General features: G+C 41.3%; 1 protein-coding gene and 1 pseudogene across 2 annotated transcripts; both read left to right on the top strand.

Annotated features, from left to right (window-relative positions):
* The first annotated feature begins 2,165 nt into the window (after positions 1–2,165).
* LOC309799116 (transcription factor ATOH7-like) lies at positions 2,166–2,613 on the top strand (annotated as a pseudogene). The gene has a single exon. The product of its transcript is annotated as a transcription factor ATOH7-like (transcript).
* Positions 2,614–3,286: 673 nt separating this feature from the next.
* LOC309801443 (general transcription factor IIF subunit 2-like) lies at positions 3,287–4,060 on the top strand (the record flags this gene model as incomplete). The annotated part of the gene is made up of 1 exon (XM_082616296.1): positions 3,287–4,060. One exon carries the CDS (start codon positions 3,287–3,289, stop codon positions 4,058–4,060), a length of 774 nt encoding a protein of 257 aa, XP_082472422.1.
* Between the last annotated feature and the right edge of the window lie 17,437 nt (positions 4,061–21,497).

Raw genomic sequence — 21,497 nt, 5'->3', positions numbered from 1 at the left:
GCAGGCGGATTCTTAAGCACTGCGCCACCAGGGAAGCCAAAGGAAGACATATTTATAATCACGTTTTAGGGACTTGCCTGTCGGTCCAGTGGTTAAGAATCTGCCTTCCAATGCAGGCGACGTGGGTTCGATCCCTGGTCAGGGAATTAAGATCCCACATGCCACAGGGCAACTAAGCCCGCGCGCTGCAACTACTGAGCCTGCACGCTCTAGCGCCCACACGCCACAAATAGAGAGAAGCCTGCGTGCTGCAACGAAAGATCCCTCATGCGTGTGCCTCAACTAAGACCCGATGCAGCCAAAATAAAATTAAAAAAAAAAAAAACACAGAATCATGTTTTAGAAACACTACTCTGACTCCAGTGTGTGCAATATAGTGACCAAGGAAGCAAATTCAGTGAAGAAGCTATTGCACTGAATCAGGAGAGAAAAGTAGAGTGGCCTCAACTGGGCCAGGGATAGTGGGAGCAATTTGAGATGAATTAAGGAGGCAGAATGGGCAGAACTTGCTGGCTCATTGGAGGGAGATATGGGGAGAATTAAGCTTAACATTCAAGTTTCTGGTTTAGGAAACAGGGTGGATGGGGGATACTGGGAGAGCAGGTTTGTTTGTGGGGAGAAGGCATGAGAAGGTGATGGGTCCTGGTTTTGACCTATTAGGAATTGTGTGCATAGCAGGACATCAGTTGGCATTTGGGTGGTCTGCCAGAAGCTCAGGAGAGAGATCTGAACTATGGTTGCCCTTTTGAGAGGATTCTGCAGAAATATAATCTTCAAAAGGCGTGTAGAGTGAGAAGGGACAGCACCTGGGACCAAGGAACAGCAGTTATGGCCCAAGACACACTGAGGTGCCCACAAAGGAGACTGGAAATGGCAGTTCGAGAGGCAGGAGGAAACCCAGGAGCAGGGGGCATCATGGAACCCACGGGAAGAGAATGTTTTAAGATGAAGGGAGCAATCAGGAGGGGGAAAGAGGACTTTCTGCATTTAGCCAGAAGATGGTGAGAGCAATTTTAATTCAGAGTCAAAGTGGCTGGTCAGGGACTATGAATAACCCCTCAGGGTACCTGCATCTCCAGCCTTTCTAAAGATGCTGAAGCAAGCTGCCTTCCCTCGAACACCCCCTACACTGGAGAATTAAGGAAAATGGGTTCAGTGGGGGAAATAATCCATTAAGCTATCCACCCTCATGAGTATGCTTTAGGAGGTTAGGGGAAAAACCCATAACTGAATCAATGTGATTGGCTTTCCAGGGTGGTTGTAACCCAATCCCATCAAGGAATTCCCTAAAGGTGGCAATAAATAGAGCTGAGGAGAGGGAGTGTGTTCTTCCTTCCAGGGAGAGGCAGCCTGGGGCCTGAGTGAGCCCTTGCTCACCAGGGAGCACCCTTCCTTGTAAGCCTTGCTCAGCACAGCTTTCTGCCTGCTCTGGTGAGTCTCAACCTGGTAGAAGGGGCTTCCTTCCCGGCTTCCTTTCGTAAAATTATGCTCACTCTTTGCTCTCTATGCCTTAGGCATGAGGGCAGCCAGAGAGGTTATCTCAAGAAATACAGCCTCTCAGCTCCTTCTGGTTTAAATGGATTTGGATTTGAATTGGAAGGTTTCCCCACTTAGGTCAGAGAGAATACGGCAGAGCAGAGGTTGTTGAAGCTACAGTGGTGGTGGTTGATCCACGGCGGGCTTTAGGAGCTGTGAGGCAGGATTGCTCTGCCTGCAAGTCAGTTGCAGACGCCTGCACTCTGGACCTCAAAATATAGGCCTGGGGGAAAAAAAGAAGAAGAAGAAACAACAAGATATAGGCCTGGAACCTGCTAACCTCTCAGGCTTTCCCAGAGGACTTGAAAGACATTTCCCGAACCAGCGACACCAATTCTGCTGCAGTAAAGTTCCCCTCTCTTTTTCAACTTCACGTTGGGAAAATGACTTTCTCTTCCACATCTCAATTTCCCCTAAACTTTGGCAAGTGAAGAGACATCAATCTGGTTATCCAATAGGACAGAGGGCGGGGCCCCGCACTCCCACTACAAACTTCGATTCCACACGGTTGCTTTGAGCATGACTTATTTGCTACGAAGAGCCAAGTTGCAGAGCGGCTCCATACACCAGCCCACGCACAGGTCCTGAGCAGACCAGAGAGCTCGGCGCCTTCCTCTGTCCAGCGGGGGATGAAGTCCTGCAAGCCCAGCAACCCGGTGGCGGGAGCGCGTGCCGCGCCCCCGTGTGCGGGCGGCGCCGAGTGCGCGGGCACGTGCGCCGGGGAGGGGCGGCTGGAGAGCGCGGCGCTCAGGCGCCTAGCGGCCAACGCGCGCGAGCGCCGCCGCATGCAGGGGCTCAGCATGGCTTTCGACCGTCTGCGCAGGGTGGTACCCCAATGGGGCCAGGATAAAAAAACTGTCCAAGTACGAGAACCTGCAGATGGCGCTGAGCTACATCATGGCTCTGATCCGCATCCTGGCCGAGGCAGAGCGATTCGGCTCCGAGCGGGACTGGGTCAATCTCCAGCTGTTGTCTCTGCCAACAGCTGGTGTCAGGGTCTCTCCCTGTGCTCAGGCCAGGTTGGCAGGGAGGACGTGCCCCCAGGCCAAGGCCCTCCGTGCCTCTAATTTTGTGTGAAAGCAGGAGGGCAAAGCAGGATATCTGAATTCTGGGCGGTGGGACCTGGGCGGGGCGCGGGGCGTGGTGTCCACCTCCACTCCATTTTTTCACAACAAACAAACCAATCAAATAAGACCTTTCGTTCCTTCAAAAAAATAAAATAAAATAATTAAACGCCTACAGCACTGAAAGCCACAAACTCTACCCTCATGGGGCTTACAGTCTATTGGGGAAGAGATACGATAATATAATAAATATATAAAATATAAATTATCTAGGTTATTTCACGTTGACTGGTGCTCTGGAGAAAAATAAAGCAGGGGAGAGGGACAGGGAGAAGCAAGGGTGGTAGGGAAGGTGCTTAGGAGATGGCTGTGCCTTAGAAAACTCTTCACATCAGTAGATAGGAGCTCCTGTAATTTTAATTGCTGAAGTACTTCGTTTCAGGATGTGCCACACTTGTTTATCAAACTCCCCACGTTTATGATGGTTTCCCATCTTCCCTTATTCTGAATCACTTGACAGTTGTTGTATAGCACTCTTTAGATTCTAACAAGGATAACATTTCTGAAGTCAGCATGTGTTTTATATTTCCTTGCTAGGTTCCTGGATTCCAGCAGCTGGTTTTGGTGTCCTGCTTCCCTCTTCATCCCTAGCTGGCTCACCCTTTGCACCCTCAGCTCAGATGCACATGGCCTCCAGAGGCAGCAGACGCAAGCCCCAGAGCATTCCACTCAGCTTGGAGGGAATCCAACAGAACCAGCGGATGTGGCTGGTGAAGCTTCCTAAATACCTGTCACAGCAGTGGTCTGAAGCTTCTGGAAGCGGTGAAGTCGGGAAGTTGCAGATTGCCAAAAATCAAGGAAAGTCTGAAATCTCATTTATTTTGAATAAGGAACTTACAGGCATTCGGGGTACAGATGGACAACCTGCCCCGGTCACTGTTCCCAGGGAGCATCAGCTTGTCTTGCGGGGGGTCAGAGGGCAGGTCCTCACAGTGCTGACTGAGCATGCACCAGATCAGCTCTCCCTGGAAGGAACGGTGGTACATCGGGGAGAATGCAGACCTACTCTGAGTGAAAACTACATGAGGCTGAAGAGAAAGCAAATAGAGGAGGCTTCCAAACCTGCCAGAACCGTACAGAAACTGGAGAGGGTAGTCACGACCAATTATAAACCTGTTGCCAATCATCAGTACAATATTGAATATGAGAAGAAAAAGAAAGAAAATGGAAAGAGAGTGAAGTCTGATAAAGACCAAGTTTTAAGCTTGCTATTTGCTGCCTTTGAGAAACACCAGTATTATAACATAAAGGACTTGGTTGACATCACTATGCAACCTGTGGTGTACCTGAGGAAAATCTTGAATGAAATCGGTGTTCGTAATTTAAAAGGGCCCCACAAAAACACATGGGAGCTAAAAGCAGAGTACCGGTATTATCCGGCAGCAGCCAAGAGTGAGTGAGACAGCGCTTTGTCAAGAAGCGTCAATATGAGCGTGACAATCTTCTGACGCTAAAAGTGATGTGAGGCTGTGCTGTTACTGCTAAGAGATAGGGCGGTTAAATATCTTTTTAAGTATTCACATTTAGGTTGTAAAACAGGCAAATAAAAAAAGATGTAAATGGAGAAAATGTTGTCTGAGGACTGCCCGTCTTTGCTGCATCCCCAAAGAGCTCAGCTCCTCTCAGTCTAAAGAGAAGTGTCATCAGAAACTGGACAGGGGTGGGACCGGGGGTGGGCCTGGGGTGGAGGGCAGGGTTGGCTGGGGTAGGCGTGGAGGCAAGCACATTCTACATTCTAAAATTACCGAAGAACACAGTTGTTTTTGAAATGTTTAAAACGTATGGTCCTTTCATATGCAGAAACATCAATGAAAAAATATTTAGAGTAAGAGAGTGAGATAATTAAAACTGGCAGGTGGCAGGTAGAGGAGGATGGACTCCGACTGATGGAGTGGAAACAGGCTGCATTAGAGATCCTTTCCTTACTTCAAGGGAGTTGTGAGTTGTATCTTAAATTTGGATCCCTGATCGTTGCCTGAGACATCTTTTCAAGAGATTCCACTCCGGCAGCAAGCACTGAAATGAAAATTGACAAGGATAATGCCAACAATGACAATAATAATGGCTAACATTTATGCACTTGGTGTAAGCTAGGTGCTGTGCTTAGGACTTGATGTCATTTATTAGATAATTTTTTTCTTTCAGCAGCTCCATGAGGGAGGTGTGGAGTCTCTCTTCTGCTCTCCCACCTCATCCTTCAAAGGCTGCTGAGGGATGTGGGGTTGAGGAAGGGTTTTGTTTTTTTTTTAATTTTTATTTGTTTTGGCTGCGCCGGGTCTTAGTTAGACGTGGAGGTCTGGAGGCCAGAGGAGGTCTGTTTCACTGTGTTGTTCAGGGTGTTCTGCTGCACGGGGACCAGTCTCATTCCTGGAATGTGCCGCGACAAGGGGTACAAATGTTTCCTCTGGGCCAGGAGCTAGAGAGGGAGTTGGCGTGCTGTCATCCAGGGTCCAACAGGGCTCTCTGGAGGAGTGGAGAGACCTTGGTCAATGTAGGCTGAGAAGTGGCATCTGATGCCAGGGCTGCGGAAGGAATCATAAGCAGACACCTAGAGCAGAGGTGCCTTCTCTGCGTCAGGCTTACTGAAGGAGAGACGCCTCAGTGATGGGAAACCTCCGAATAACCAGCTCAGCACCTGTGAGAGCACTGGCCTTCTTCATCTACCAGAGCCAACCAGAGCTGGCTTACACCAGAGGGCTTGAAATCAGATCTCAAGAGTACCAGTTCACATACTGCTTTCCTTTCTCCTCCATCCTTACACGTTGGCGGGTCCCAAACAGTGGTTAATGAATAGGGGAGGAGACAGCAGGAAGCGAGGAAGCAGCAGAGTGATGAAGCTGTTCCCACGTGGGGAAGGTGAGAGGGCCCAACACTGAGCCCTGTCTGGGCGTTCTGATCACTGTATCAAGACTGTTTGGGACCTAAAGTGACTGTAGGGCTATTTATTTCCTAGAGGAGAAAAGGGCGGGTTTGTCAGAGTCTCTTCCAGGGAAGGAGGTTACTCCATAAATGAATATTAAAGAGATGGTAAGAGGCAAAAAGAAAATTAGTTTGATTAAGTCTTGAATGTTGCTTATTCAACTGGTAGGGTGAGTAACTCTAGTCAGGGGAGTAACGTGAAGGCAGCCAATGTTGTGTGACTTTAGTCCAACAACAATCAGCTGCTGAGTACAGGCCCAGAGTCAGAGTTGGGGTTATCAAGGGTTGGAGGTTTTCTAGGTTAGTATGATGGGTGGAGACAGGGGAGAGAGTTGAAGCTGTTTACAAAGATTTATAATGATGGGAAGGTGGAAAGTGGAGATAGGAGGGGAGAGACAGATAGTGGAAAGTAAACGGCATCAAGTCCTGGGAGACCCCAGTGGGGTCGAAGAATTACTGGAGTGTAGGTACCAGAGAACCTGAACTGGAAAGACAGGAGGTGGTGGTCAGTGACGTTAAGTAACTTCTGTGAAGTCATAAAGCCACCAAGAGGGGAAAGGGTGGCCTTCCATCAGTTAGACTGGTAGTCCCCAACTCATGCTCATTGTTTCTGTTCTATTACGAATGCTTGGAATAAATTTGACCTTTCCATCTTCATAACATTCCCTTCTGGAAACCATGGTGTCAGCTTGAATGAATACTATATTTTCTACTACCAATTTTCTCATTTTCTATAGTTTTTCTAGGAAATAGTTCTTAGGTCCTCCCATACTCTCCCTTCCCATTTATGCTGAGCTAGGTCTCCATCTGTCACATACTTTCTAAATAATGTCTCTGCCTGAAACAACAAGTTTTGTTTATTCCACACCTGGTATAAAACCTTAAGTGATTCCTTATTCACTGCTTCAAGTCATAGATGTCTACCTAATTTTCTAGGCCATCCACACTTTCTCCTGCTATTACTGAGAGTCTTCCATGAAATCTGAGTTCCAGTTACTCATAAAAGATGAATAAAGGGAATCATGCTCTATGTGATCTCATCGATGTCCTCAAAAGTAACAATTCTTATTGAAGTTCCAGGATGCTCTGAGTGACGCATGTAGTGCTGGCCAACCTGGGCTAGCTCCCAGAGAGGACACGCGTTTCCAGTCCAACATGGAGGGGGAATGAGTAGACCAGCCTATCCCATCAGATCGCGTGGCACAGGACTTGCACTCAATGCATTCTTCTTAAATGAGTGAATGGCTTTCAATGCACGAACATTTACTAAACCTATCCATCCAATTAGACTGCTAAGGACAATTTATGGTTGAATTTAAGTCAATTTGAATAGGTAAGTGAAGCTCTGGAAATTTTAAAAGCAAGTGAGGAAAGTGGCTTCAAGGACTTTATGGCTATAGAAGGTTAAGAGTATTTGGAATGAAATGAATATCAAGATCATACAAATACATTTTGAGGATTGCAATTCATTTAACTAGAACAATATGCCTAAATTAAGCAAAGCATGGCTCTGTATCCCAAATGTAGAGAGGCGCTAACAATTATATTCAGAACTGGTAGAAAAGCAGTTATACTCCAGTAAAGATGTTAAAAAAAAAAAAAAAAAAAGAAAGAAAGAACTGGTAGAGAGGGAGATTGAGAGACAGGGAGAGAGTGCCAGCTACCTGGTACTACCAAAGCTACCTGCTTTGTACTAAATTCCTCTACTTATACCATTAAAAAACGAACTTATTTTATATATAAAATAGATAAACAACAAGGACCTACTGTGTAGCACAGGGTAATAACCTAAAAGGGAAAAGAATCTGAAAATGAATATATATATTATATAATCATACAAGTGTTATATATATAATCAGTTTGCTATACATCTGAAACTAACAAAACATTGTAAATTAACTATACTTCAATTTAAGAAAAGAACTTATTCAATGCTTATTTATTTTTGTCTCCACTGAGAGTCTTTTAAATAAGTCATAGTCGTACTTTTTTTTATTAAGGTATAATTGACATATATCATTATATTAATTTTAGGTATACAACATAATGATTCAATATTTGTATATACTGTAATATGATTATCACGATAAGTCTAGTTAACACCTGTCACCATACATAGTTACAAAAATAGTTTTTTCTTGTGATGAGAACTTTTAAGATTTACTGTCTTAATAACTTTCAAATGTGCAATATAGTATTATTAATTATAGTTACCATGCTGTACATTATATCTCCATGACTTATTTATGACTGGAAGTTGTGCCTTTTGATTCCCTTCACCCATTTCGCCCCCTACCCCTCTGGCAATTACCAATCTGTTCTCTATGGTATGAACCTGTTGTTGTTGTTTGTTTTTTTAAAAATATTCCACACATAAGTGAGACCATAACGTATCTTTCTCTGACTTATTTCAATTAGCAAAATGCCCTCAAGGTCCATCCATATTGTCACAAGCAACAAGATTTCCTTCTCTTATGGCTGAATGATATTCCCTTGTGTGTGCGTGTGTGCTTGCGTGTGCATGCATGCATCACATTTTCTTTATCCATTTATCTATGGATGGACATTTAGGTTGTTTCCATATCTTGGCTATTGTAAATAATGCTGCAATAAACATGGGGGTGCAGATATCTTTTTGAGTTAGTGTTTTCCTTTTCCTCAGATAAATACCTAAAAGTGGAATTGCTGGATCATATGATCGTTCTATTTTTAATTTTTTTTTTTAATTTTTGAGGAAACTCCATACTGTTTTCCACTGTGGCTGTACCAGTTAAGCCATGGTCATCCTTGATGTCTGAGTGAAAGAACTTGCAATCAGAATTCTGGATGGTGAAGGGACTACACACAAGAAGCCCATCAAGGATTACCAAGAACTACACGCTTTAGAGATTATTTAGCAGCAGGATAGCCCTGGCCTAAGAGATGTTACTCCTTTCCAATTCTGAAGCTCAGCATGAAGACAAAGGGCAGATGAGAAATAGATCAAAAGTAAAGATGACAATCGTAGTCACTTGAGGGTAACATTTCCAAGATTTGGGGAATAGGGACAATGGGAGAGGAGAAAAGTAACTCCCTAAGTGAAACCTGATAGCCATTCCAGGACTTAGGCATTAATTTAACAAAGCTTAACACAAACCAAAACTTTAACGAAAATAACTATTTCCTATTTAAGAGGAATTTTTAAGTTGGGAGAAAGGCTTGATAAAGAAGTTGATTTAGCTGCTTATGGGTGAATTTGCCAAGGATGCTTTGGTGTTCCAGATAGCCCAGGTTAGCTGGAGGAATCAGAGGAGGTAAGGGGAATGGTTTGTCTTTATCCTCCATAACGTACCCATGTGGACTGATCATATTAGTTGCTTAATAGTAGATTATTAAAATAAAGGCTTGGGCCTCCCTGGTGGCGCAGTGGTTGAGAGTCCGCCTGCCGATGCAGGGGATACGGGTTCGTGCCCCGGTCTGGGAGGATCCCATATGCCGCGGAGCGGCTGGGCCCGTGAGCCATGGCCGCTGGGCCTGCGCATCCGGAGCCTGTGCTCCGCAACGGGGGAGGCCACAACAGTGAGAGGCCCGTGTACCGCAAAAAAAAAAAAAAAAAAAAAAAAAAAAAAAAAAGATAAAATAAAGGCTTAAGCTGCAAGGCTATATTGTACAGCACATGGAATATAGCCAATATTTTATAATAACTTTAAATAGAGTATAATCTATAAAAATATCGAATCCCTATTTTGTACACCTGAAACTAACATAATATTGTAAATCAACTACACTTCAATTAAAAATAATAATAAAGCTAAGTAAGTCTCCTAAAGGGACTTCCCTGGTGGTCCAGTGGTAAAGAATCCACCTTCCAATGCAGGGAACATGGGTTCCATCCCTGGTTGGGGAACTAAGATCCCACATGCCATGGGGCAACTAAGCTCACACACCACAACTACTGAGCTCACGCGCCTCAACTAGAGAGCCCGTGTTCCGCAAACTACAGAGCCCACGCTCTCTGGAGTCTGCATGCCACAACTAGAAAGAAGCTCGCACACCACAATAAAGAGCCCCCTCGCTGAAACGAAAGATCCCACATGCCACAAGGAAGATCCCGTGTGTCACAACGAAGACCCGACATAGCCAAAAAAACAACACAAAACAAAACAAAAAACCCCCCAAAACTCTCCTAAAAATAAATTTAAAAAAATAAAATAAAGGCTTATTTGTTAGGGTGCAGTGAACCCTCCAAAACAGTGATCCCCCTCTATCTCTGCCCCCAAATTTCTCACCTTTAGTCCCAGATGAGTGTGCTGGCAAAGCACTTGGTGAGGAGGCTTCTCCTGACCATGGCTTGTCTCCTGAAGGGACCTCATCCTTAGCTGTTTGTTGATTTCAGGGAAGCCAAGGTGTTAAATGTCTTAAAATTTCATCAAAATAGGATGGACAGGGACTTCCCTGGTGGTGCAGTGGTTAAGAATCCGCCTGCCAATGCAGGGGACACGGGTTTGAGCCCTGGTCTGGGAAGATCCCATATGCCACACAGCAACTAAGCCCATGCGTCACAACTACTGAGCCTGTGCTCTAGAGCCCAAGAGCCACAACTACTGAGTCTTCATGCCACAATTACTGAAGCCCGCGCACCTAGAGCCCATGCTCCACAACAAGAGAAGCCACCACAATGAGAAACCCGTGCACCGCAACGAAGAGTAGCCCCAGCTCGCCACAACTAGAAAAAGCCCGTGCATAGCAATGAAGACCCAACGCAGCCAAAAATAAATAAATTAAATATATAAATTAAAAATAAAAACAGAATGGACAGCACAGTAGCCCTGCCCTGACAACTGCTCAATCTTTTTTTTTTATCTCTTTGCCCCTCTTCAGCCTGTTTTCAGAAGTAGATACCTGCTCCTTATTTAATGCTATGGAATGTCTCTGAAAAAGTATCAGAGCCCCATCTTAAGGCTTCTGTAGAGAATCTGGGAGTGGGTGCTTGGAGCTTATTGGTTCACTCACTCGTATGTACCATGTCAAAAAAGGGGGCTTATTTATTATAGGACTAACAGTTTCTTACTTATAGAGCAAAGTGTTCCAGTACCAGAAACATTTTTCAGTGAGGAATTGCTGATAAGTGCAAAATTAGTTTTATACTCTTTAAACAGTACTTGAGGAACATATATTCATTGGCCTTAAGGGTGATCAGAGATTGCTTTGACAAGTCGAATTGAGAAGCCCTCTTCCTGTGTGGTTCCTTTACTTCCCTTGATCATGACCCCAGTAAACTCTGTCAGCATCAGTACTTTAACAGGATGTTCCAGACCCCATCTTAGTTGCCACGACCAAGATTCTGAATCAGCCATCCTCTAGGAAGCCCAGATTCCAGTTAGAAAAGGAGTATAAAGCAGCAGTTCCAAAACCTGGAACTTAGATGCTCAGTCAAGCCTTCTCACAGAAATGCTGAATCTCAGCCTCCTGGGGTGTAACCCAAGATAACCATATTTTTAACAAGCTGCAGTTGATTCTGATGCCCAGGCACATTTGGGAACCACTGATATAGATTCAGATTAGGCTATAAATTGCATATTTATGCCACTCCATATGACTAATTACAGTAAATAGGCTGATGCCAGAGACAGCACAAATTATTCAGTGACAGACTGACTTTATGCTGATGTGTCTAATTTAATCATCGTTGTGCTAAGGATAATTTAACCGTTATCCTACTTGACTATAGGAATTTCTCAATCTGTTTATTTTTTTATATATAATAGATTCATACCAGATTCCCCTTATTAAGTTGTATGTTCCCACAGCAAACCATGTTTAACGCTGTTTGAAGCTTTAGAAATAACATCATTTAAAAGCCGAGTTGTGGCTGCTTGTCCCCATAAGTTTTCATTTATGGTCATCACCCATCTCATCATGGGTGATGTCAGAGAACCCTTTGTTAATATTTCCTTGGGCAGCCAATGTGCATTTTCAAGTCTCCTGAATTTTACCTCCTACATCGATCAATTTATTGGTAGAAATTTCTGTATTCAGTAGGTTCAGCACACTAGTAAAATGCCACCTAAGATTTTGTTTCTTTTTTTTTTTTTTTTGCGGTATGCGGGCCTCTCACTGCTGTGGCCTCTCCCGTTGCGGAGCACAGGCTCCGGACGCACATGCTCAGCGGCCATGGCTCACGGGCCTAGCCGCTCCGCGGCATGTGGGATCTTCCCGGACCGGGGCACGAACCCGTGTCCCCTGCATTGGCAGGCAGACTCTAAACCATTGCGCCACCAGGGAAGCCCAGATTTTGTTTCTTTTTTTAACTTTATGCAAACATCCCATAGAGCAGTAATTCTCCAACTTTGGTATACGTAATAATCACCTATAAGGGAAGGAGGAGCCTTTACAAATGCAAATCCTTGGTCCCCACACCTGTAGACTGATTAAGAAGACGTGGTTGAGGCCCAGGAATCTGCATTTTAACAAGTGCCCCCCCCCGCAAGATAATTATGTACACTGAAGTTTTTGTGCACTAAGTACTAAGGTATTATTTACACTGTAGTACTCACCTTGAGTAATTCTGATATAGGTGATCTGCAAACCACACTGTGAGAAACAAGGATACTCACATAAGAAATGGGAAAGTGGAAAGTTTCACCTATCTCAAGACAAGATTTTAGACAATGCATAGGACATCATCACTCAGGAAAAGCAGCATTGTGGACCTACTTCCATGATCACTTACATTCTTGGCAGAATCTTGTACCACTGGAAAAGTCATGGTATGAACCCAACTCTTCGTGAGGTTTTTTCAGTCTCATTATGGGTCCAGGATGTTCCATAGATATAATTCTTTTCAACTTTTTTTATTGCTTCTTCATAAACAGAACCTTAAGGTGATTGCTTCTATATCTTGTAACATTAAAACAAACACTTGACAGATAATATTTTCACTTAAGTTTCACTTAGGCTATTGGTATGGTTTATTTCTTATATGTAACATCATTATGAGTTTTAAAGTTCTAGGTGAACTTTTTCCCCCCCACAATTGTCATATTTGTAATAGGTGTCTCTGCTGCACGTCTGAAACTTACAGTTTTGACCGTCCTTATTATCACATCGATTATAGAGGATTTCTCTTCCATGTAGATTCTACTAAAGGTGAATATTTCCTTTCTGACTGAAGTCCATGTCACACTTGTTCATATCAATTTTTCTCTTGTGTGGATTCTCAGATGAATGTGAAGCGTTGAAGCCTGAGAGGAGCCTTAACCACACTCATCACATTTATAGGGTCTCTCTTCCCGTGGGCTCTCTTATGAATGCCAAGTTTCACACTCAGAAAAATTCTTACAACACATACCACACTGATATATTCCTCTCCCGAATGGGAATGGGGTGTATAATGGAGAAGAGTGGAGCACCTGGTGAAGCCCTTACTGTGCTCTTCATGTGGATCTGGTTTATCTCCCATGTGGACTCTGATGACCTCTAAGATCAGCAGCTCTGTAATAACTCTCACCACCTTTACCTCCTTTATAGGGTTTCTCTCCTGCATAGATGCTTTCATGATTGCAAATGTTTTTGTACTGGCTGATACCCTCAACCCACTCAGCACATTTGCAAGGCCCTTCTACTGTGTGAACTCCAAGATTCTTAGAAGTTCTTATTTTAGCTCATCTAAAAAGGGTGTGTGCTGGACTTCCCTGGTGGCACAGTGGTTGAGAACCCGCCTGCCAATGCAGGGGACACGGGTTTGAGCCCTGGTCTGGGAAGATCCCACATGCTGCGGAGCAACTAAGCCCGTGCGCTACAACTATTGAGCCCACGCACCACAACTACTGAAGCCCATGCGCCTAGAGCCTGTGCTCCATGAGAGGCCACCACAATGAGAAGCCCGCGCACCACAACGTAGAGTAGCCCCCGCTTACTGCAACTAGAGAGAAGCCCATGTACAGCAATGAAGACCCAATGCAGCCAAAAATAAATAAATAAATAAGAATCTCATGCAAATAAATAAATAAACAAACAAATAAATAAATAAATAAAAAGGGTGTGTGGTAGGAAACTTCTGATATGGCTCCCATGATATTCATGCCTCCAGGTAATCACAGCCTTGGATAATTCCTTCCTCTTGAGTTCAGGCTGGACTTAACAACTTGCTTCTAACAAATAGAATAAGAAAAATGAACAATATTAATTTCCCTTTCATTTTCTTAAACTGAAACGATATGGTAATGGTGATGGGGATGCTACTTCTGTGATCAGGTTACAAATGACTGTGACTCTGTCTTGCTGGTCATCTCTTTCTGGATCTTCTTGCATGTTTGCCTTGATGGAGAGAGCTACCTGGCAAGGGAATAAGGGCGGTCTGCAGCCAACAGCCAGTAAGGAACTGAGGCACAAAATCCAACACCCTCAAGTAACTGAGTCCTGCTAATAACCATGCTTGGAAGTGGATCCTTCCCCTGTTGAACCTTCATTTGGGACTGCTTTCCCAGCCAACACCTTGACTGAAGCCTTGTGAGAAACTGAAACAGATGACCCAGTGAAGTTCTGCCTGGACCCCGACCCACAGAAACTGAGATAATAAATGTATGCTGTCTTAAGCCACTAAGTTTTGGGGTAATTTGTTACAGAGCAATAGATAAATAATACAGCGTGTAGTGATATCTCATTGTGGGTTTTATTTATTTATTATTTATTTATTTACTTTTGGCTGTGTCAGTTCTTAGTTGCAGCACACGGGATCATTCGTTGCAGTGCGTGGGCTTCTCTCTAGTTGTGCCACTTGGGCTCCAGAGCTTGCAGGCTCAGTAATTGCGGCACATGGGCTTAGTTGCCCCCCGGCATGTGGGATCTTAGTTCCCCAACCAGGGATTGAACCCGCGTCCCCTGCACTGGAAGGCGGATTATTAACTACTGGACCACCAGGGAAGTCCCTCTCAGTGTGGTTTTAATTTGCATTTCCTTAATGACTAATAATGTTGAGCATCTCTTCAGATGCTTATTTACCATCTGTGTACCTTCTCTGGTCGACTATCCATTCATATATATTTTTTAATCGGGTTGTTTGCTTTCTTATTGTTGAATTTTGAGAGATTTTTAAAAGATATATTCTGGCATACTCCTTTGTCATATAAGTGTTTTCTCCTAGTCTGTGGTTTGTCTTTTTATTCCCTTAACAGTGTCCTTCACAGAGCAAAAGTTTTAAATTCCGATGAAATCAATTTTTTTCTTTCATGGATTGTGCTTTTGCTGTCTTATCTAAGAACTCTGCTTAACTAGAAGTCATGAACATTTTCTCTTATGTTCTCTTCTAAGAGTTTTATAATCTTATGTTTTACATTTAGATCTCTGATCCATTTTTTTTTGAAAAACAGCTTTATTAAGGTATAATTCACATACCATAAAATTCACCCATTTAATGTGTAAATTAAATGCTTTTTAGTATATTCAGAGTTGTGCAACTATCACCACAACTAATTTTAGGACATTTTTATCCACAACCCCCCCAAAAAAAACCCACACCCATTAGCAATAAATCCCCTTTTCCACTTTCTACCTTTAGCCCCGAGCAACCATTAATCTACATTCTGTCTCTTCAATCTTGCTTATTTTAAGCATTTTATATAACTTGAATCATACAATATGTAATATTTTGTGACTTCTTTCACTTAGCCTATTTTCAAGGTCCATCCATGTTGTAACATGCATCAGTACTTCATTTCTTATTATAGCTGAATAATAGTCCACTGTATGAGTATACTATATTTTATTTACCCATTCACCAGTTGATGGACACTTAACTGTTTCAGCTTTTTAGTTATTATGAACACTGCTGCTATGAACATTTGTGCACACATTTTTGTGTGGACAAATGTTTTCATTTCTCTTGGGTGTACCCAGGAGTAGAACTGCTGGGTCTTTTGGTAACTCTATGTTTAACTTTTTGGGGAACTGCCGAATTGTTTTCCAAAGCGGTTGCACCATTTTACAATTCCACCAGTAATATATGACAGTTCCAACCATCACTGCTTGTTACTGTCTTTTTGATTAGTGACATGCTAGTGAATGTGAAGTGGTATCTCACTGTGGTCTAGCTATGATCCATTTTGAGTTAATTTTTAACAGTGTAAATTGTAAATCAAGATTCATATTTCTGCATATAGACGTCCAGTTCTAGCACCATTCACTGAAGACTTTCCTTTCTCTACTGAGTTGCTATTGCACCTTGGTCGAAAATCAGTTCATCATATTTGTGAGTCTATTTCTGGGATTTCTATTCTGTCTCATTATTCTATGTTATCCTTTTGCCCAGATTACACTGCCTTGACTGCTGTAGATTTATAGTATGTCTTAAAATCAGGTATGAGTCCTTCAGACTTTGTTCTTCTTTTTCAAAATTGTCTTGGCTAGTCTAGTTCCTTTACCTTTCTATATAAATTTTTGTTTGGGATTGCATTAAATCTATAGGTCAATTTGGGCAGAACTGCTATCTTAACTACATTGAGTCTTCTAACCCATATGCATGATATGTCTCTTCACTTTAGTTCTTTTTTCACCTCTTTCCTTAGCACATAAAACCTCACATAATTTGTTATATTTATACTTAAGCATTTCTTTCTCCTTTGGAACTAATACAAATGGTACTGTTTTTTAAATTTGTGTTTCCAGTTGTTAATTGCTAATATATAGAAATACATTGGATTTTTCTATATTGATCTTGTATCCTGCAACCTTGCTAAACTTTTTAGTTCTAAGAGCTTTTTAATAGATTCTTTGGGATATTTTACATAGACAATCATATCATCTGTGAATAGTTTTATTTCTTCCTTTTCAACTAGAATGCCTTTAGTTTTCTCCAGACTTATTGCATTTGCTAAGACTTCCACAGCAATATTCAATAGGAGTAATGACAGTAGACATTCTTGCATTAATATCCAGTCTTAGGAGGAAAGCATTCCATCTTTCACCATTAAGTATGATGTTAGCTGTAGTTTTATTGCAGATGACCTTTACCAGACTGAAGAAGTTCCCTTCTATTCCTAGTCTGCTGAATTTTAATTATGAATGGATGTTAATTTTTTTAAACTGCTTTTTCTGGACCTATTTATATGATCATGTAGTTTTTCTTAAATCTGTTAATGTGGAGAATTACATTGATTTTCAAGTGTTGAATCAGTCTTGTATTCCTGGAATGAACACCATTTGGTTATCTTTTTTATATATTGCTGAATTTCACTTGCTAATATTTTGTTGAGGAATTTTTGCTTCTATATACGGAGGGCAGGGATATTGTTTTGTAGTTTTCTTAGATCTTTGTCTCGTTTCGATATGAGGTTACTGCTGGCTTTATTAAACTGAGCTAGGAAGTATTACCTCTTTATCTTCTGGAAGAGACTGTGAAAAATTGTTGTTTCTTCCTTAAACGTTTAGTAGAATTCACCAGTGAAATCATCTGGACCTAGAGTTTTCTTTTTTGGAAGCCATGAATTAGATTTCTTTAATAGGTATAGGGCTATCCACTTTATTTCTCCTTGAATGAGTTTTGGTAATTTGTGTCTTTCAAGAAATTGGTCCATTTCATTTAAGTTGCTGCATATATGTGCACAGAGTTGTTCATGGTATTTCCTTATTATACTTTTAATATTTGTAGGGAGACTAGTGATGTCCCCTCCTTCATTCTTTATGTCAGGACTTTGTGTCTTCCCTCTTTTTATCTTGGTCAGTCTGGCTAGATATTTATCAACTTTATTGATTTTTTTTTTTTTTAAGAATCAGCTTTTGGTTTCATTGATTTTCTCCATTTTTCTGTTTTTTATTTTATTAATTTCTGCTCTTATCTTTATTATCCCCTTCTGCTTGCTTTGAGTTTATTTTGCTCTTCTTTTTCTAGGTTATTTAGTGAATTACCCGCTTTGGAGACTCCAGAACCATAGTAACAAATCCTGATTAAAATACGCCAAAAAAAAAAAAAAAAGGAAATCAGACAAATCTATAGATACAAAAATTACATATAAAACATTTTATTAAGATAATTAATCATAAAATAATTAATAGAGAAACCAATATTATGATATCAATAAATGCCAAAACAACATTGGATCTCATTCAGCATGATTTTAAAAATAGGTAGAATGTTCAAATCAAAACTACATTAAGGGGCTTCACTGGCTGCGCAGTGGTTAAGAATCCACCTGTCAATGCAAGGAACACGGGTTCAAGCCCTGGTCTGGGAAGATCCCACATGCCGCGGAACAACTAAGCACATGTGCCACAACTACTGAGCCCGCGTGCCACAACTACTGAAGCCTGCGCACCTAGAGCCCGGCTCTGCAACAAGAGAAGCCACCACAATAAGAAGCCCGTGCACTGCAATGAAGAGTAGCCTCCACTCGTCGTGACTAGAGAAAGCCCACATGTAACAATGAAGACCCAATGCAGCCAAAAATAAATTAATTTAAAAAAAACATTAAGAATACAAAAAGAAAAAAAGTACAGAAAATCCTCACCCTCACTCCTGTCCCCCCAATTATTTTATTAGTCCCTTGTTTATCCTTCCAGTGTGACATTATGCAAATATAAGCAAATATGGATATATATTCTCATTCTCCTCTTTACATAAAATTCATTATATATATATTTCTATAAAATATATATTTCTATACACAGACACATTGTTCTTCACCTTGCATTTTTCATTTAATAATATATCTTGGAAGTATTTCCATTTCAACAAGGAAATTTTCCTTACTTTTTATTACAGCTGCATACCATTCCACTGTGTGGATATAGTTTATTAAACCAGTTCTCTGTTGGTGGACATTTGTGTTGTTTTCTATTTTTTACTATTGGAAACAATGCCAGATATTTGCAAAGCACATGTACAAGTGTATCTGTGGGATAGAGTCTCAGAAATAGAATATCTGGATCAAAAGGCAAATGTATCTACGGTGTTGGTAGATATTGTCAAATTCTTCTCCATAGGAGTTGTTCTATTTTGCAAGCCCCACAGCAATGTATGAAAATGCCTACTTCTGTATGCCTCATTAACAAGTTTTTTTTTTTAATTTTAAATTTTTTGCTAATCCCATAGGTGAGAAATGGTATCTCAGCATGGTTTTGATGTGCATTTCTCATATTACAAGAAAAGTCTGTCATCCTTCCATACATTTAAGGGCCACTTGTATTATGTCTGAACAGTCTCTTCACATTTTTTGGTGTGCTTTTTCTTCTTAATTAATTTATTTTTGGCTGCATTGGGTCTTTGTTGCTGCATGCGGGCTTTCTCTAGTTGTGGCGAGTGGGGACTACTCTTCGTTGCGGTGCGTGGGCTTCTCGTTGCGGTGGCTTCTCTTGTGGAGGAGCACGGGCTCTAGGTACATGGGCTTCAGTAGTTGTGGCCTGCAGGCTCTAGAGAGAGGTACCAGTAGTTGTGGCGCACGGGCTTAGTTGCTCTGCAGCATGTGGGATCTTCCTGGACCAGGGCTCAAACCCGTGTCCTCTGCATTGGCAGGTGGATTCTTAACCACTGCACCACCAGGGAAGTCCCTGTGCTTTTTCTTCTTGATTTCTAAGAGCTCTTGATAAATAGGCAGATGAATCTCTTTGTCTGTGATATGGATTGGAAATATTTCCACCAGTTGTAATCTTCTATCCAGTTTGTATTCTTCCTCAGGGAACTGGTGAGGAAAAGCCTTCCTTTCCTAAAGCCCTCCCTCAGTGTCTCTTTCCCAGTCAGTACTCACTCATTCATTCATTCATTCATGGGGATTCAACAGAATGAAGGCAGAGCCTGGGGGGGAAGAAAGAACCATTTCATGATCTTATATACCCCACTGAGTTGACACTCCATGATTAAACCAGTTACACTTACTTTCGTTTCATAATGTTTTCATATTTTACAATAGGCATGTATCATTTTGCAATTAGAAGAGTTAATACTGTTGTCAACAGGGATTGGGAAGCATTAGAGACTGCTTGCAAAATCCTGAAAAACATAAAATAGAAAATAAAATCATCCATTGACACTATTAATATATTAGTATATGTCTTTCCAGTTTTTTCCTCTATGTATGTGTCTTTATATCTGCTATATTATGCAAATTTTCCTAAGTCATTAAAAATGATTCAAAAACATCACTTTTCTTGTTGGAGAATACTGCATCATAGAGATATACTATGATACATTATGACATCCTCTGGATTGTGAAGTAATCCTTTCCTTCTTTTAAAAAATGTAGAAATAACACATGGTAATGTATACTTTTTACACATAATTTATTTAATTATTCCCTTAACATAGATTCTTAGATGTAAAATCAATTGGCATAAACATTTTAAAGGCTTTTCATACATACTGCCAAATTGCATCCTGCAAGGGATGCTGCCCAAGTATCCAAGGGAAATTTAATTTCTAATAAATGCACTGAAATGCATTTATTAGAAAACAAGAAAGGCTAAAAATAAATAAACTCTAACCATGTAACTCAAGACGCTAGGAAAAAAAAGATACACCCAATAGAAGTAGAAGGATATAATAAAGAATGAAAAATTAACAAAAGAGAAAATAGCATGTAAAAGCTATTTTACATGCTACTGTCTTGATTAGGGAAAATACGAGTAAACCCACTCCTATATACATTTAGTAAAATGGAAGAACATACTTATGCTTTTCAGGATTTTGCAAATCCTAATTTTAAAACTAACCAGAGAGAAAAGTGAGGCTGTCTCAAAAGAAACAAGAATTAGACTAATAACAGACTTTTTTTTTTTTTTTTTGTGGTACGCGGGCCTCTCAGTGTTGTGGCCTCTCCCATTGTGGAGCACAGGCTCCGGACGCACAGGCTCAGCGGCCATGGCTCATGGACCCAGCCGCTCTGCGGCATGTGGGATCCTCCCGGACCGGGGCATGAACCCGTGTCCCCTGCATTGGCAGGCGGACCCCCAACCACTGCGCCACCAGGGAAGCCCTAATAACAGACTTTTAATAGCAGCAGTAGAGGTTAAGGAATGACTGAGAACAATTAAATTCCAATTTAGAATTCTATATCCAGCTATGCTGTAATTCACAAGGGAGAAATAAAGAATTTACTACTCTCAGACATACTTGCTGAAAAACTACTGAAGGATTCATTTATTTTATTTACATAAGAAATACTTTTATAAGGCTTAGTATGTGCCTGGCACTATTTTAATCATTCTACAAATAATTCATTTGATCCTAATAACAACCCCATGAAATAAATAATACTATCATCTCTCTTTTACAGATGGAGAAATTGAAGCACAAAGGAATTAAGTACTCTGCCCAGGGTCACATAGCTAGAGATCTACAGAGCCAGATATCAAACCAGGCAGGCTGACTGCAGAGCTGGTGCTTTTAACCACGACACAAGCTGCAACTGCTCTAGGAGGCTGAGGAAATGGAACTCAGAAGGAAGGAGGAAATGCAAGAACCAGTGGTAAGAAACTGGTAAATATTCTGGTTAATCCAAACTTGTGTTGGCTATTTACAACATATAATAATAGTGATAAATCTGGGGTGTGTTAAAAACATGATGAAATTAAAACCATGTATTGATACAACAATAACATGTAACATGAGAGGAGGAGTAGAGTTAGTGTTCTGTTCTATCTTGTTAAGGAGGGGCTTAATTTAACAGTTATGCAAGTTAACATAAAACAAAAGGAGATAAAATGTAAATACTAATCTTGTAGAGGAAAATAAAGGGAGAATAAAGAAAACATAGTCCAATGGAAAGAATGAAATGAGAGAAAAAGAAACAAAACTCCCAAAATCCCAATCCAACAGATTTTTTCAAAAATTTTAGCAAGCTGATCCTACAATTTATATGAAAGAATAAAGGGTTGTAAATAGCTAAGAAAATTACTATAAAGCTATATTACTCAAAAATGTGTTACTGGCACAGGGATATACAAATAATC

This window comes from Mesoplodon mirus, assembly GCF_964341445.2.
Source record: "Mesoplodon mirus genome assembly, chromosome: 3".
NCBI lineage: Eukaryota > Metazoa > Chordata > Mammalia > Artiodactyla > Ziphiidae > Mesoplodon > Mesoplodon mirus.
This window is presented reverse-complemented; position numbering and strand designations above follow the sequence as displayed.